At 44.6% G+C, this 11,498-nt stretch overlaps 2 protein-coding genes across 2 annotated transcripts; both read left to right on the top strand.

The window, feature by feature from the left end:
- Positions 1 to 4,585: 4,585 nt before the first annotated feature.
- Positions 4,586 to 11,441, top strand: LOC125123100 (putative claudin-24). Its single transcript, XM_047772313.1, has 2 exons — positions 4,586 to 5,061; positions 11,082 to 11,441. The coding sequence occupies exons 1-2, from the start codon at positions 4,586 to 4,588 to the stop codon at positions 11,191 to 11,193; spliced, it is 588 nt and encodes a 195-aa protein (XP_047628269.1). The 3' UTR covers positions 11,194 to 11,441.
- LOC125123099 (claudin-22-like) lies at positions 6,576 to 11,141 on the top strand. Its single transcript, XM_047772311.1, has 2 exons — positions 6,576 to 7,480; positions 11,082 to 11,141. The coding sequence occupies exon 1, from the start codon at positions 6,778 to 6,780 to the stop codon at positions 7,432 to 7,434; it is 657 nt and encodes a 218-aa protein (XP_047628267.1). The 5' UTR covers positions 6,576 to 6,777; the 3' UTR covers positions 7,435 to 7,480; positions 11,082 to 11,141.
- Positions 11,442 to 11,498: the final 57 nt, after the last annotated feature.

Raw genomic sequence — 11,498 nt, 5'->3', positions numbered from 1 at the left:
ACCCATGTTTGTGGAGCACATGGTGGAGACAAGGTGCTGTGCTCTGGGGGCTGTGAAGGCAACAGAGTGTTTTGTCCTGATAAGTGAGCTCCTGGTGTTAGGAGCTTTACTATTTAGAAGGACAAGGAGTTAATAAGAGAAACAAATAAACGATTGCTTTCTTTTTAGCCAAAAACCCTGTGTTTGGCCGGAGGCATCCCCTTGCCTGGGGTACTCTTTAGGAGAAAGGGCAATCCTCCCGCCCAGGATTAGAGGCCAGGGTGGGGCTGGGGGGACTTTTACTGTCCCTTCAGTGTCCCCAAGGCCCTCTTATCTCACAGCAGTGATGATTCTAGTGTTTTAAGATTCGGTGGGTGCTTTTCCTACAAGATCTCAAACCAAGCCAACAACTACTTCATCTTGTGCTCCACTCAACCTGGAGCTCAGTAAGATGGATGCTGGGAGGTGTGCCCTGATCTGCAGAGCCTCAGGGACTTTTTTTTTTCTTTCTTTCTTTTTTTTTTTAGGGCCACACCTGTGGCATCTAGAAGTTCCCAGGCTGCTGAGCCACAATGGGAATTCCCAGAGCCTCAGGGATTTTTTTTAAAGGCAATTTTGATGATGTGAGATTCATGTTTTTCTGCTGACTTTAGGCTAACGCTCCCAGAGGACATCAGTGGTCCGTCCGCTCCATTTCCTTCAACCCCTGTCCTGTGCCTCTGCCCCTGCAGCAGGGCCACAGTGTCAGCTGAAGACATGGGACCACAGCAGGCCCTCCCCAGGGGCCATCTCTTGCAGCAGCCACCAGGCCACAGTTGGGCTTCAGGCGGTTCTGTCCGTGTGTCTTAGATGATACCTAGGTGCTCATCACTGGACTTACCAGTTAGGTTTCTGAGATGCAAAAACAATCATGTCACATCCTTGCTTATGTTTTTTCAAAGGTTCTTAATTATCTGTATCCTAAAATCCAAGTGATTTAGTGGTACTTAACTGTGTCCCACAACCCAGCCTTGTTTCCTAGGGGCTCCCCTGCTTCCTGCTGCCGCAGCTGCTCAGCATCCCCCACCCTACCAACCTCTGGGAGCGACCCTTCCTTTCAAGACACTTTTGCCTGCTTCCCTCCCCCTAAAGAGCCACCCTCCCTTAGTGAGAATATTCTTTTGGGGGGGGGGTCTTGCTCGAGGACAGATCTTTGCACCCCTGGCTTTCCTGTGGTCACCGACACAGACATGCCAAGCTGAATCAGTGAGCCAGGCTAGGGCCTCCTTCTGTCAGCCCTGGACCAGCAGGAAGGGCAGGACGATGGGAAGGGGGAGCTGGCACAGACCGGCAGAGGCAGGAGTTTGTGCAAAACATGTCAAGGTCTTGGAGTTCCTGTTGTGGCGCAGTGGAAATGAATCTGACTAGGAACAATGAGGTTGCAGGTTCAATCCCTGGCCTCACTCAGTGGGTTAAGGATCCGACATTGCCATGAGCTGTGGTTTAGGTCGCAGATGTGGCTTGGATCAGGCGTTGCTGTGGCTATGGCATAGGCAGGGCAGCAACAGCTCTGATTAGACCCCTAGCCTGGGAACCTCTGTATGCTGTGGGTGTGGCCCTCAAAAAAAAGACAAAAGACAAAAAAAACAAACAAACAAACCAAAAATGACGTGTCAAGGTCCTTGCAGCCTAGGCAGTTTGGTTAGGACCACAAACTTAATCTTGAGCACAAAAGCCTAAACCTGAGGAAAGAAAGAAAGGCCAGCTTTTCTATGCAGGGCTTGCCATGCACCCCCTACAATCCAGATTTGACCAGTGACTCCATTATCAGGCCCTCCTGATTTACTTTCTTTCTTTTTTTTTTTTTTTTTGTCTTTTTAGAACTGTTCCCGAGGCATATGGAGGGGTTGAATCGGAGCTGCAGCTGCCAGCTTACACCACAGCCACAGCAACGCCAGATTCAAGCTGCATCCTTGACCTATGCTGCAATTCATGACAATCCCAGCTCCTTAACCCACAGCATGAGGCCAGGGATCAAACCTACATCCTTGTGGATACTAGTCGGGTTCTTAACCTGATGAGCCACAACAGGAACTCCAGCCTTCTCATTTCCTAATGATCATATGCATGCATTTACTTTTTTTTTTTCTTTTTAGGGCCGCACCTGAGGCTTATGGAGATTCCCAGGCTTATGCCACAGCTGTATCAGATCCGAGCCTCGTCTGCAACCTACGCCACAGCTCATGACAACAATGCCAGGTCCTTAACCCACTGAGCACTAAGCAAGGCCAGGGATCGAACCTGCTACCCCGTGGTTCCCAGTTGGATTCGTTAGCCACTGAGCCACGGCGGGAATTCCAAAAAAAATTTTTTTTAACATGTTGAGAGAATAAATGAATTGGAAGTTATTTGGGTCCAACCCCCACCAGAGAAATGACCTCCCTGATAGTCTTGACAGGTGGGAATCACCTTTTAAAAACATCTTCGGGGAGTTCTCATTGTGGTTTAACAGGTTAAGAGCCTGACATAGTGTCTGTGAGGATGTGGGTTCTATTCCTGGTCTTGCTTAGGGGGTTAACATCCCAAGTTGCTGTGGCTGTGGTGTAGGCTGGCAGCTTGCAGCTCTGATTCAGCCCCTAACCTGAGAACTCCCATATGCCCAGGTGCAGCCCTAAAAAGAAAAAAGAAAAAAATGAAAAGAAAAAAAACCCACCACCTTTGGGACAGAGAGCTCCCTATCTTTCAGAGCAGCTTATTCCATTCTATTTTTTGTTAAGTTTCAATGCTATGTTTGGAACCACGTCTCCATAATTGTTTGGGTTTTTTTTCCCTCCATAATTGCTAATGATGCCTCTTGAGAGCTGTCATCAACCTGACTGCCCCCTGGACAGAAAGTTCTAGGTCACTGCCATCCCACTGCCTGGGATGAGGCCTGGGGCAAGTCTCTAGCCCTTTCTGGACTCTCATGTCTTTTCTCTCTCTCTCTTTTTCTTTCTTTCTTTTTTTTTTTTGGCTTTTTAGGGCTGCATCCATGGCATATGGAGGTTCCCAGGCTAGAGATCCAATCAGAGCTGCAGCTGCCAGCCTATGCCACAGTCACAGCATCTCGGGCGGGATCCAGGCTGTGTTTCTCACAGCAACACAGGATTCTTAACCCACCGATTGAGGCCAGGGATCAAACCTGAGTACTCATGGATACTAGTCAGGTTCATTAACGCTGAGCCTCGACGGGAACTCCAGGACCCTTATGTCTTTGTGCAAACAGGAACAACTTATTTCAGTACACTGAGGACAGCAATAAACTCTGATTCTGAAAATCTGAAAAAATTAAGGAAGAATTCATCTCCTCATTTAATGTTCGATGCTGAACAGATGGTGCTGAAGAGGGTGTGTCTTCTAACCCGACTCTCGGGCTTCCTTTGGTGTGTCAGGACCCCCCATTGAGTGACGTTGTAAAGGACCTTTTCTCATCCTGGACCAGAAATGTGATAGGCAGTGGGTTCTGGTTCACAGGTTAGAAATTTCCAGGGCAGTGGCTCCACTTTAGGGGCCTGCATATCCTGCCTGTTCCAGGCAGCCCATCAGGACCAGCCTCTAGCTGTGGGTGCAGGAGCCGGGGACCTGCGGGGAGGAGCAGCCCTGGGAATGCGGGGCACTTGGCCACTAGTCCTGCCCGGGAAGCCCCTCATCCTGAGGGGTCGTGTTCTGCAGAAGCAAGCCCTCTTCAGTCCAAAATGCCAAGGTGATTGCCTCAAAGTTCAGCCCACGGTGGCTCTTTTGTCTTGGAATCATCAGCAGCCATCCTGCTACGTGCTGCTTTGTCTGTGTGGCTTAAATGACAGTGAAGACAGCTTGGCTCTGGACAAAAACCCCCTCTCAGATATGAAGAAATTATGTCCCTAATGAGGATGGAGAAAATCCCCTCATGAGAGCGAGACCTTCCTCAGATGCCTCCTTCTTCACTTCAGGACCTCTGGGCACAGCCTTGGTCTTTTTTGTTTTAATGAACCCAGTGAACCAGCCTCTACCTTTCAAAGGAATCCGAGGGAGTCTTTCCTGCCAAGTCTCCACCGAGTCTCTGTGACACTCGAGAACGTGGGCCAGGCTCCTGTGTAGGTTAAGGAAGTCCGAGAAGAATAAAGATTATAGGCAAACAGTCTACCTTTCTTTACAAGGTCTTGTTTTGCATCCCTGAAATCTCAGATTCAGCTATTACAATGAGGTCCTGTTGTAGAAAGAGCTGGCCTTTTATCACCACTTAAAATCTAATTAATCCATATTGAAGCACAAAGATTTCTGTTGTATTTTAGGGTGAGGGGTCATAGAGCCCTCTTTGTTCATCCTTTGACTTATACTCATCAGGCATTGGGGATATAATTTTACCAAGCAAATTGGAAGGTAACAGATCAAATCCTTATCAGAAAGCCTAACTCATAGTTTTAACAGAGTCCTTCGTCCTTTACATGAAACATTATATTCAAGAACAAAAACGCATTTCAGGGTGCCCAAAGAGTTAACAGCCCATGCTTATATTCCCCAGGCAGCATAGAACCAAGATCGTCACAGTCCTGGCCACCACGAGAGAGCAGCTCCTATAGGGGTGGCAGGAATCCTAAGAGGTTTTGCAATGGCTTTAGTCTTTAGAGTAGTGATGCAATTCGTTGGAATTTCCCTATCTTTGCTGGGATGGGTTTTGTCTATTATTACAACTTACTTGCCGCAATGGAAGAACCTCAACCTGGACTTAAATGAGATGGAAAACTGGACCATGGGACTCTGGCAAACCTGTGTCATCCAAGAGGAAGTGGGCAGGCAATGTAAGGACTTTGATTCTTTTCTGGCTTTGCCGGCCGAGCTCAGGATCTCCAGGGTTTTAATGTTCCTGTCAAATGGGCTGGGATTCCTGGGCCTGCTGGTCTCGGGGCTCGGCCTGGACTGCTTGAGAATTGGAGAGACACAGCAGGACGTCAAGAAGCGGCTGCTGATCCTGGGAGGAATTCTGTCCTGGACAGCAGGCATCGCAGCCCTGGTTCCTGTCTCTTGGGTTGCCCACGTGACAGTCCAGGAGTTCTGGGATGAGACCCTCCCAGAGGTTGTGCCCAGGTGGGAGTTTGGGGACGCCCTCTTTATCGGCTGGTTTGCTGGCTTTTTTCTCCTGCTAGGAGGGTGTCTGCTGAGCTGGGCAGCCTGCGGGACCCGGGCTCCCCTAGCTTCTGGCCGCTATGCAGTGGCAGAAATGCAAACTCAGTGTTCATGCCTGGAAAATGGAACTGCCAATCCTAAAGTGGAAGACTTCGACAGGACCAGAGAGCAGTATCTTCCTACAACTGTGCTGGAGGGATCTACATGATCAAGGGGCCTTAGTTATATAACCAAATATGTGCTGCTCCCATTTTCTCATTCAGTAACTACTTTTCTGTCCTAGATAACCCTGCCCTGCAAAATCTGGAGGAGAAAGAGGCAAATCTATGTAAAAGAAAATTATAGTGGTGAACAGATTACATAGGTAGGAACAAAAAATATTTCACTCATCTGGTTATTCAAATCCAGATGTGGTGGCGGTTGTTCAAGGTAGTCAGTGTTAAGCTTTAATGTGTTCATTGGATACTAGAAACATTCTTTTGTATTGGTGGTAGCTGAAATTGATAATAATTAATTCCTGTTTCCTACAGGAAAAAATCCTAACAATCTGAGCTCCTTTAAGCATTCTACACCAGCAATACCACAGACTAAGTGTATTTCCACAATGATTTTTTTGAACAGAAGTGGTGCATGTTTAGGAAATTACAAGAACACTGTGTGGCAGGGCTTGATGAGGCTGGCAGTTTTCAGTACATCACGATACTCCCAGATGTAAAACACTGGCCAATCTTTTCTCTCGTCTCTTCACTCAAAGCTTTATATTTTAAAAACACAAACAACTGCAAAAATATTTTGCTTGATATTCAGCTCATCTGCCTTAATAAAAATTTTCTTTTGTTCAATTAAAAATTATAAGCATGGGGGCGCGCCAACAGACGTTGATGCTAATCTACCAAGTCCTCCTGCTTAACTTTTCTGAGGTATAGAAAGCGCATTTGAGCAAAGAAATGAAAATCCCAAGTGCTTATGCTCATGTGCGTGAAGCTGACAGCAAGGCACAGAGGAAAGGAGACTTGGTATTTAGTTCAGAATTGTTTCACGTGTTCTGGGGTATATGTAGCCTAAGGGATTAAAAAATAAGCCGGATTGAAAGTCTACAGAAGAGATTTCTGAGATAGATTTATTGGGTTAAGAAATGCTTTCCTTGAAGCTATTTTTTAAAAATGATAACACCCAGTATAAGCACCACATGAATACTGAAATAGGAGACCTCGTAACAGACGGAAATCTGACAGGTGCAATTAATAAGCTATGAAGCAGCAGGAGTTTGCAACAAAACTGTCGATTAAACATTTCACGTAGAGACTTCTTAATTCTTTGACTCGCTGGAAAGGTTGGGAACAACATGAAAGCCATTTATACGTTAACAATGGGAGGAGGATTACAACTGTTTAATGTTATTTCGGGGACAAACTGCTTACTATAAAATGCAGCCCATAGGACATGAACATGATCTCAGCCACACCTTGGCACTACTGGTTTGCAGAATTATTTCCCTATCCTTTTCTGAAACCTATTCAACGTGGAATTGAACAATAGCAACTCTGGCAAGAATCCTCCTATATACACAATGACAAAATAGTTCTGGGCTTGGAAGTGATTAACGCAAGTGTGACACTCCTTTTCACAGCCACTGAAAGGCAGGAGTTAGTCCGGCTAAGGTCGCAGGACCTTCTAATGGCTTTGGTATTTCGAGCTGTGGCACAATTAGCAGGAATTTTGTTATCTTTGCTGGGATGGGTTTTATCTTGTCTTACAAACTACCTGCCGCAATGGAAGAACCTCAACCTGGACTTAAATGAGATGGAAAACTGGACCATGGGACTCTGGCAAACCTGTGTCATCCAAGAGGAAGTGGGCTGGCAATGTAAGGACTTTGATTCTTTTCTGGCTTTGCCGGCCGAGCTCAGGATCTCCAGGGTTTTAATGTTCCTGTCAAATGGGCTGGGATTCCTGGGCCTGCTGGTCTCGGGGCTCGGCCTGGACTGCTTGAGAATTGGAGAGACACAGCAGGACGTCAAGAAGCGGCTGCTGATCCTGGGAGGAATTCTGTCCTGGACAGCAGGCATCGCAGCCCTGGTTCCTGTCTCTTGGGTTGCCCACATGACAGTCCAGGAGTTCTGGGATGAGACCCTCTCAGAGGTTGTGCCCAGGTGGGAGTTTGGGGACGCCCTCTTTATCGGCTGGTTTGCTGGCTTTTTTCTCCTGCTAGGAGGGTGTCTGCTGAGCTGGGCAGCCTGCGGGACCCGGGCTCCCCTAGCTTCTGGCCGCTACGCAGTGGTGGAAACTGGGCATCACCGTGTACACCCGGAGATGAAAACCACTCACCTGTAACTCTAAGCCAGAAGGGATCAGTGGTGTCTACTCCCCAGATGATTTGGTAGGATTTCCTGTTACTCAGTCACCCATTCACTCTGCTTTTGATTTTCTAAAATGCATTTCCCCCTGTCGCTTTTGCAGCTATCATTTCTTGCTAAGGTGGTAAACCACTTTTACCTTCTACTCTGAGACCAAAAAAAATCAAGACTTAATAGTAATCATCCTCATTACTGGGGATGAGTTTTCTCAATTATAAAATTGATTATGATTGCACAGAACAGGCAAATAAAATATTGTATTAGTACTTACATATTCTCGAAGGTGTTACTCATAGATCATTTGGCACCTGGAAATGTTATTGCTGATCATTCACTTCTCTTAAGTGTTTAAGATTACCTATTACACTGGAACTAAATTCTGGCTGCTTAGTTAAAAGGTATGACATCTGATTATACTAGAGAAATGGCTGGCCCTCTGGAAGCTTGAGAGGGGTACTGGGGACACATGATCTCCCTTTTATTTTTATTTTTGTCTTTTTTGGGGGGTCTTTTTAGGGCCAAACTCGTGGCATATGCAGGTTCCCAGGCTAGGGGTTGAATTGGAGCTGTAGCAGCTGGCCTATGCCAGAGCCACAGCAATGCTGTGGCCATGTCTGTGACCTACACCAGAGCTCATGGAAACGCTGGATCCTTAACCCACTGAGCAAGGCCAGGGATTGAACCCACATCCTCCTAGATGCCAGTCGTGTTCACTAACCGCTGAGCCACCATGGGAACGCTACATGATCTTTTTCATTGGAGACCTCAGTGCCTCTATGGAGAATTTCCCAAAGTCAGCCAGGGTTCATTTAGGCTTTTTTTGTTTAAATTATGTCAGAAGCAGAGGAGGGCAGTCTTGTGTTTTGAAAATTCATGTAAAATCTCCTACACACGTGCTCTTGCTTCTGTGTCTTATGCTCTGTGATACATGGCACAGCCACAAGGGGGCACCTCGGATCAGGATGGGTGTGGGGGGGGGTGGTTGTAGAGCCTTTTTTTTTTTTTAAATGGGCAATACACGTGGTTTAATCCAGAACTACCCACAACAAGCTGCTGGCTTGCTGGATTTTTTTTTTTTTTCTTTTTAGGGCAGCACCTGTGGCATATGGAAGGTCCCAGGCTAGGGGTCAAATTGGAGCTGTAGCTGCCAGCCTACACCATAGCCACAGCAATACCAGATCCAGCCTCATCTGTGGCCTACACCACAGCTCACAGCAACGCTAGATCCTTAACCCATCGATCGAGACCAGGGACTGAACCCAGGTCCTCATGGATACTAGTTGGGTTCATTACTGCTGAACCATGATGGGACTTCCTTGAGGGATTCTTCATGAAAGATTTTATCCTTGTTTGGAACATGGTTCAAGTAAACTTTTGTGCTTGTGCCAAGCAGGGAAATTAACTGAACAATAAATGACACTGAAATAAAGTATTAGGTAATACGTATCTTTGTTTTAAAAAAAAAAAAGCGCTGAATTTTTCTCCACTCACAAACACATGAAAAGTGCAGAAACCAGAGTTAATCTGTGATGTATTTGCATACTTTTACAAACAAGACAAATTAAAACAGAAACATATTCAGAATTTAACCTGATTAAATATTTAGTTCAGTCCTGAGCTTCTGATATTTAATACAATATAGATAAGGTAATACCAAAAATGTTTTAAATTTATTTGATTTGCATGCTACAGAGATTCAGCTAAACTTTGTTCATTTGGCTAGCAATATTCTTTTTGTACCTGTAACACTTAGATTCTGATATACAAAATCGTAATAACATACTGGTAATTCAAACTTGAGAACTAAATATTACATTCTTTTACCCTGTGAAGAATAAATTCTACCTTTAAAAAATAGTATTTATAATATTAAAATTCATGTTGTCCATATGGTTTTGTGATCAAGTTATTAAAATGTTTTGTCACTGTGAATCATTTGGGTTAGTACAAATATGACAGGATTGTTAAGAGCTGCCTATAAATACATAACACTATTGCTGATTTTTTTAAGTGTGAAAAAGGATTATATTAAAATAAGTTCGTCTTTCATGTTAGAAATGAGCAAATGTTGTAAAATAAAACCCAAAGCATCTTGGTCACAACAGTTAACTACCAGCCTGAGACAGATTTTGTTCTTTTATGCTTGTCTGAAACTCTTTGTATTACAAAAAGTTAACAGCTAATCTGATGGAATTTATAAAGCCGTAAATATTCCAATATAGCCTCTTCTATGGCAGACATTTAAGATGGTCAGAACCGAACTATATATTAAACAGAACATAAATAAGACCGTAAATAAATAAATGAAGAAAATAAAATCGTACGGTACAACCACACATAATCCTATAAACATTTTCATGGTCAAACTAAGAAGCTGAAAACAGCTGACCTTCATTGAACTCTACATTAAATAAACTTCTGTTTTTCACATTTGACCTCGACAAGGATGAATGGGGCTCTTCTAGTTCTCCTTGGTCATCTAATGGGAGAACCGGGCAGCCTGGAAGGACTGTGCTCGGTCAGTTCACGAGGCTGGTTTTTGTTCCAAGTAGTGTCACGTCCAGTTATCGCTTCAGAGATAGTTGTATCTAAAATGGTGGGACACTTAGGAAAAAGTCGGTCAAGTTCTAGGCTCAGAAATTGCTTAATTTGAATTTTGATTCTGAGAAGATGAACGTTCCAAAATATGTGTAATGACTTTCAAGAAAATGAAAGCCCTTACCAGTGAGGATTCTAGCTTAGGAACAGAACATGTGTTTCTTTCTTTTTTAAGGGGACCATTCCTATGTGATGATTTTTTTGCATCTCAGAAAAAAACTATTGATTTCACTTGCTAGATAAAATGGCTCACCCAAAACTGTCTCTTCCAGTATTCCCGACTGAGAAATAAGTACGACCTAATTTGCAGAAAACTATTTACTTTAAAAGCCTTTTATGCTGGCAGAGCGACACAGGGGATTTAATTCTTTTAAGAAGTGCCCGGGCGGGGGAAGCTAAACTTCTCCACTGGAGGACACTTCAGCCAGTTTCTCTCTTGTTCATCTAGAATATATTTATTTATTTTTTTTATAAATGACTCAGCTTTTACTTCAAATGAACCATCTTCCCAAGTGCTCTCTTTGCCTCCCAACTCCTCACCACAAACGGTAGCTGGGATTTCCTAAACATGAGAGCAGCAAAGTAATCTCTAGTAAATGTTAGCAATCTGCTTACTAAAGTGATTTTTTAAAAAATTTTTGGCAACCTTGATTCAATCCAGATACCCGATGTTCCTGGTTTCACCTAGCAAGTGCTGATGTGCTGCCTTCCACACTTACCAGCACCGCCTATCCTCCCAACTTGGGGCCACCACCTCCTTCAATGGAGAACCAACCTCACACTAGGATGAAACACTACTGGTCCAGGGCCAAAACTCACATCTCAACGCTCTCGCAAGTTCAGGTTGAGTGAGAAGCACAGCTGCTCACCGATGTGGGATCTTAGTGTACTGGGGGCGAACTGGCTTTCTCCTTTCATCTCTCTACACTAAAGTCCTAAGTCATGGGATCTTGAGCGTGGCCAGGAGTATGGCTCCTTTGCATTCTTGTGTTCTTGCACTCAACATTTTGTTTTTGTTTTCTTTAGACACATAGAAAAGGACAAAAAGGAAGTTGTTTTAAGGAAACAAGCTGTTCCAACAGAGGTGACGGAAATGAATGCAGCGCCTGTTTCAGGTGGACCTGGGCCTCTGCACTGAAGCTTGCACTCAGGTTTAACGTCACGCTGGACAAGCTGCCCTCCAGTACGAAGTACCCAGCGCCGCTGCCATCTTCACAGTCGCTCATGGAAAAGCAAAGGAAGAGCGAAAACCACCTTCTGCTAAACCGAGTTATTTCTCAACAGTCATTTCAATAGGATACATCTCTGGATACTGCTTCTATTCCATTTTTACAAAATAAAGCCCACTGGCAATACACATATACTGTACACTTGTGTACCACATTATCCCATTTTGGTTATCTGATTTTTTTTTCTTTTTTTAAACATATAAGAATTATATTC

The sequence above is a fragment of the Phacochoerus africanus genome, chromosome 3 (assembly GCF_016906955.1).
Source record: "Phacochoerus africanus isolate WHEZ1 chromosome 3, ROS_Pafr_v1, whole genome shotgun sequence".
In the NCBI taxonomy this organism is placed as follows: domain Eukaryota; kingdom Metazoa; phylum Chordata; class Mammalia; order Artiodactyla; family Suidae; genus Phacochoerus; species Phacochoerus africanus.
This window is presented reverse-complemented; position numbering and strand designations above follow the sequence as displayed.

Bases quoted from the DNA above. Each gene is read 5' to 3' on its own strand.
- LOC125123100 (XM_047772313.1), top strand. From the start codon at position 4,586: ATGGCTTTAGTCTTTAGAGTAGTGATGCAATTCGTTGGAATTTCCCTA. The intron at 5,062-11,081 runs GTGGGAGTTTGG...TGTTTTCTTTAG, and splicing joins CTCCCAGAGGTTGTGCCCAG to ACACATAGAAAAGGACAAAA.
- LOC125123099 (XM_047772311.1), top strand. From the start codon at position 6,778: ATGGCTTTGGTATTTCGAGCTGTGGCACAATTAGCAGGAATTTTGTTA.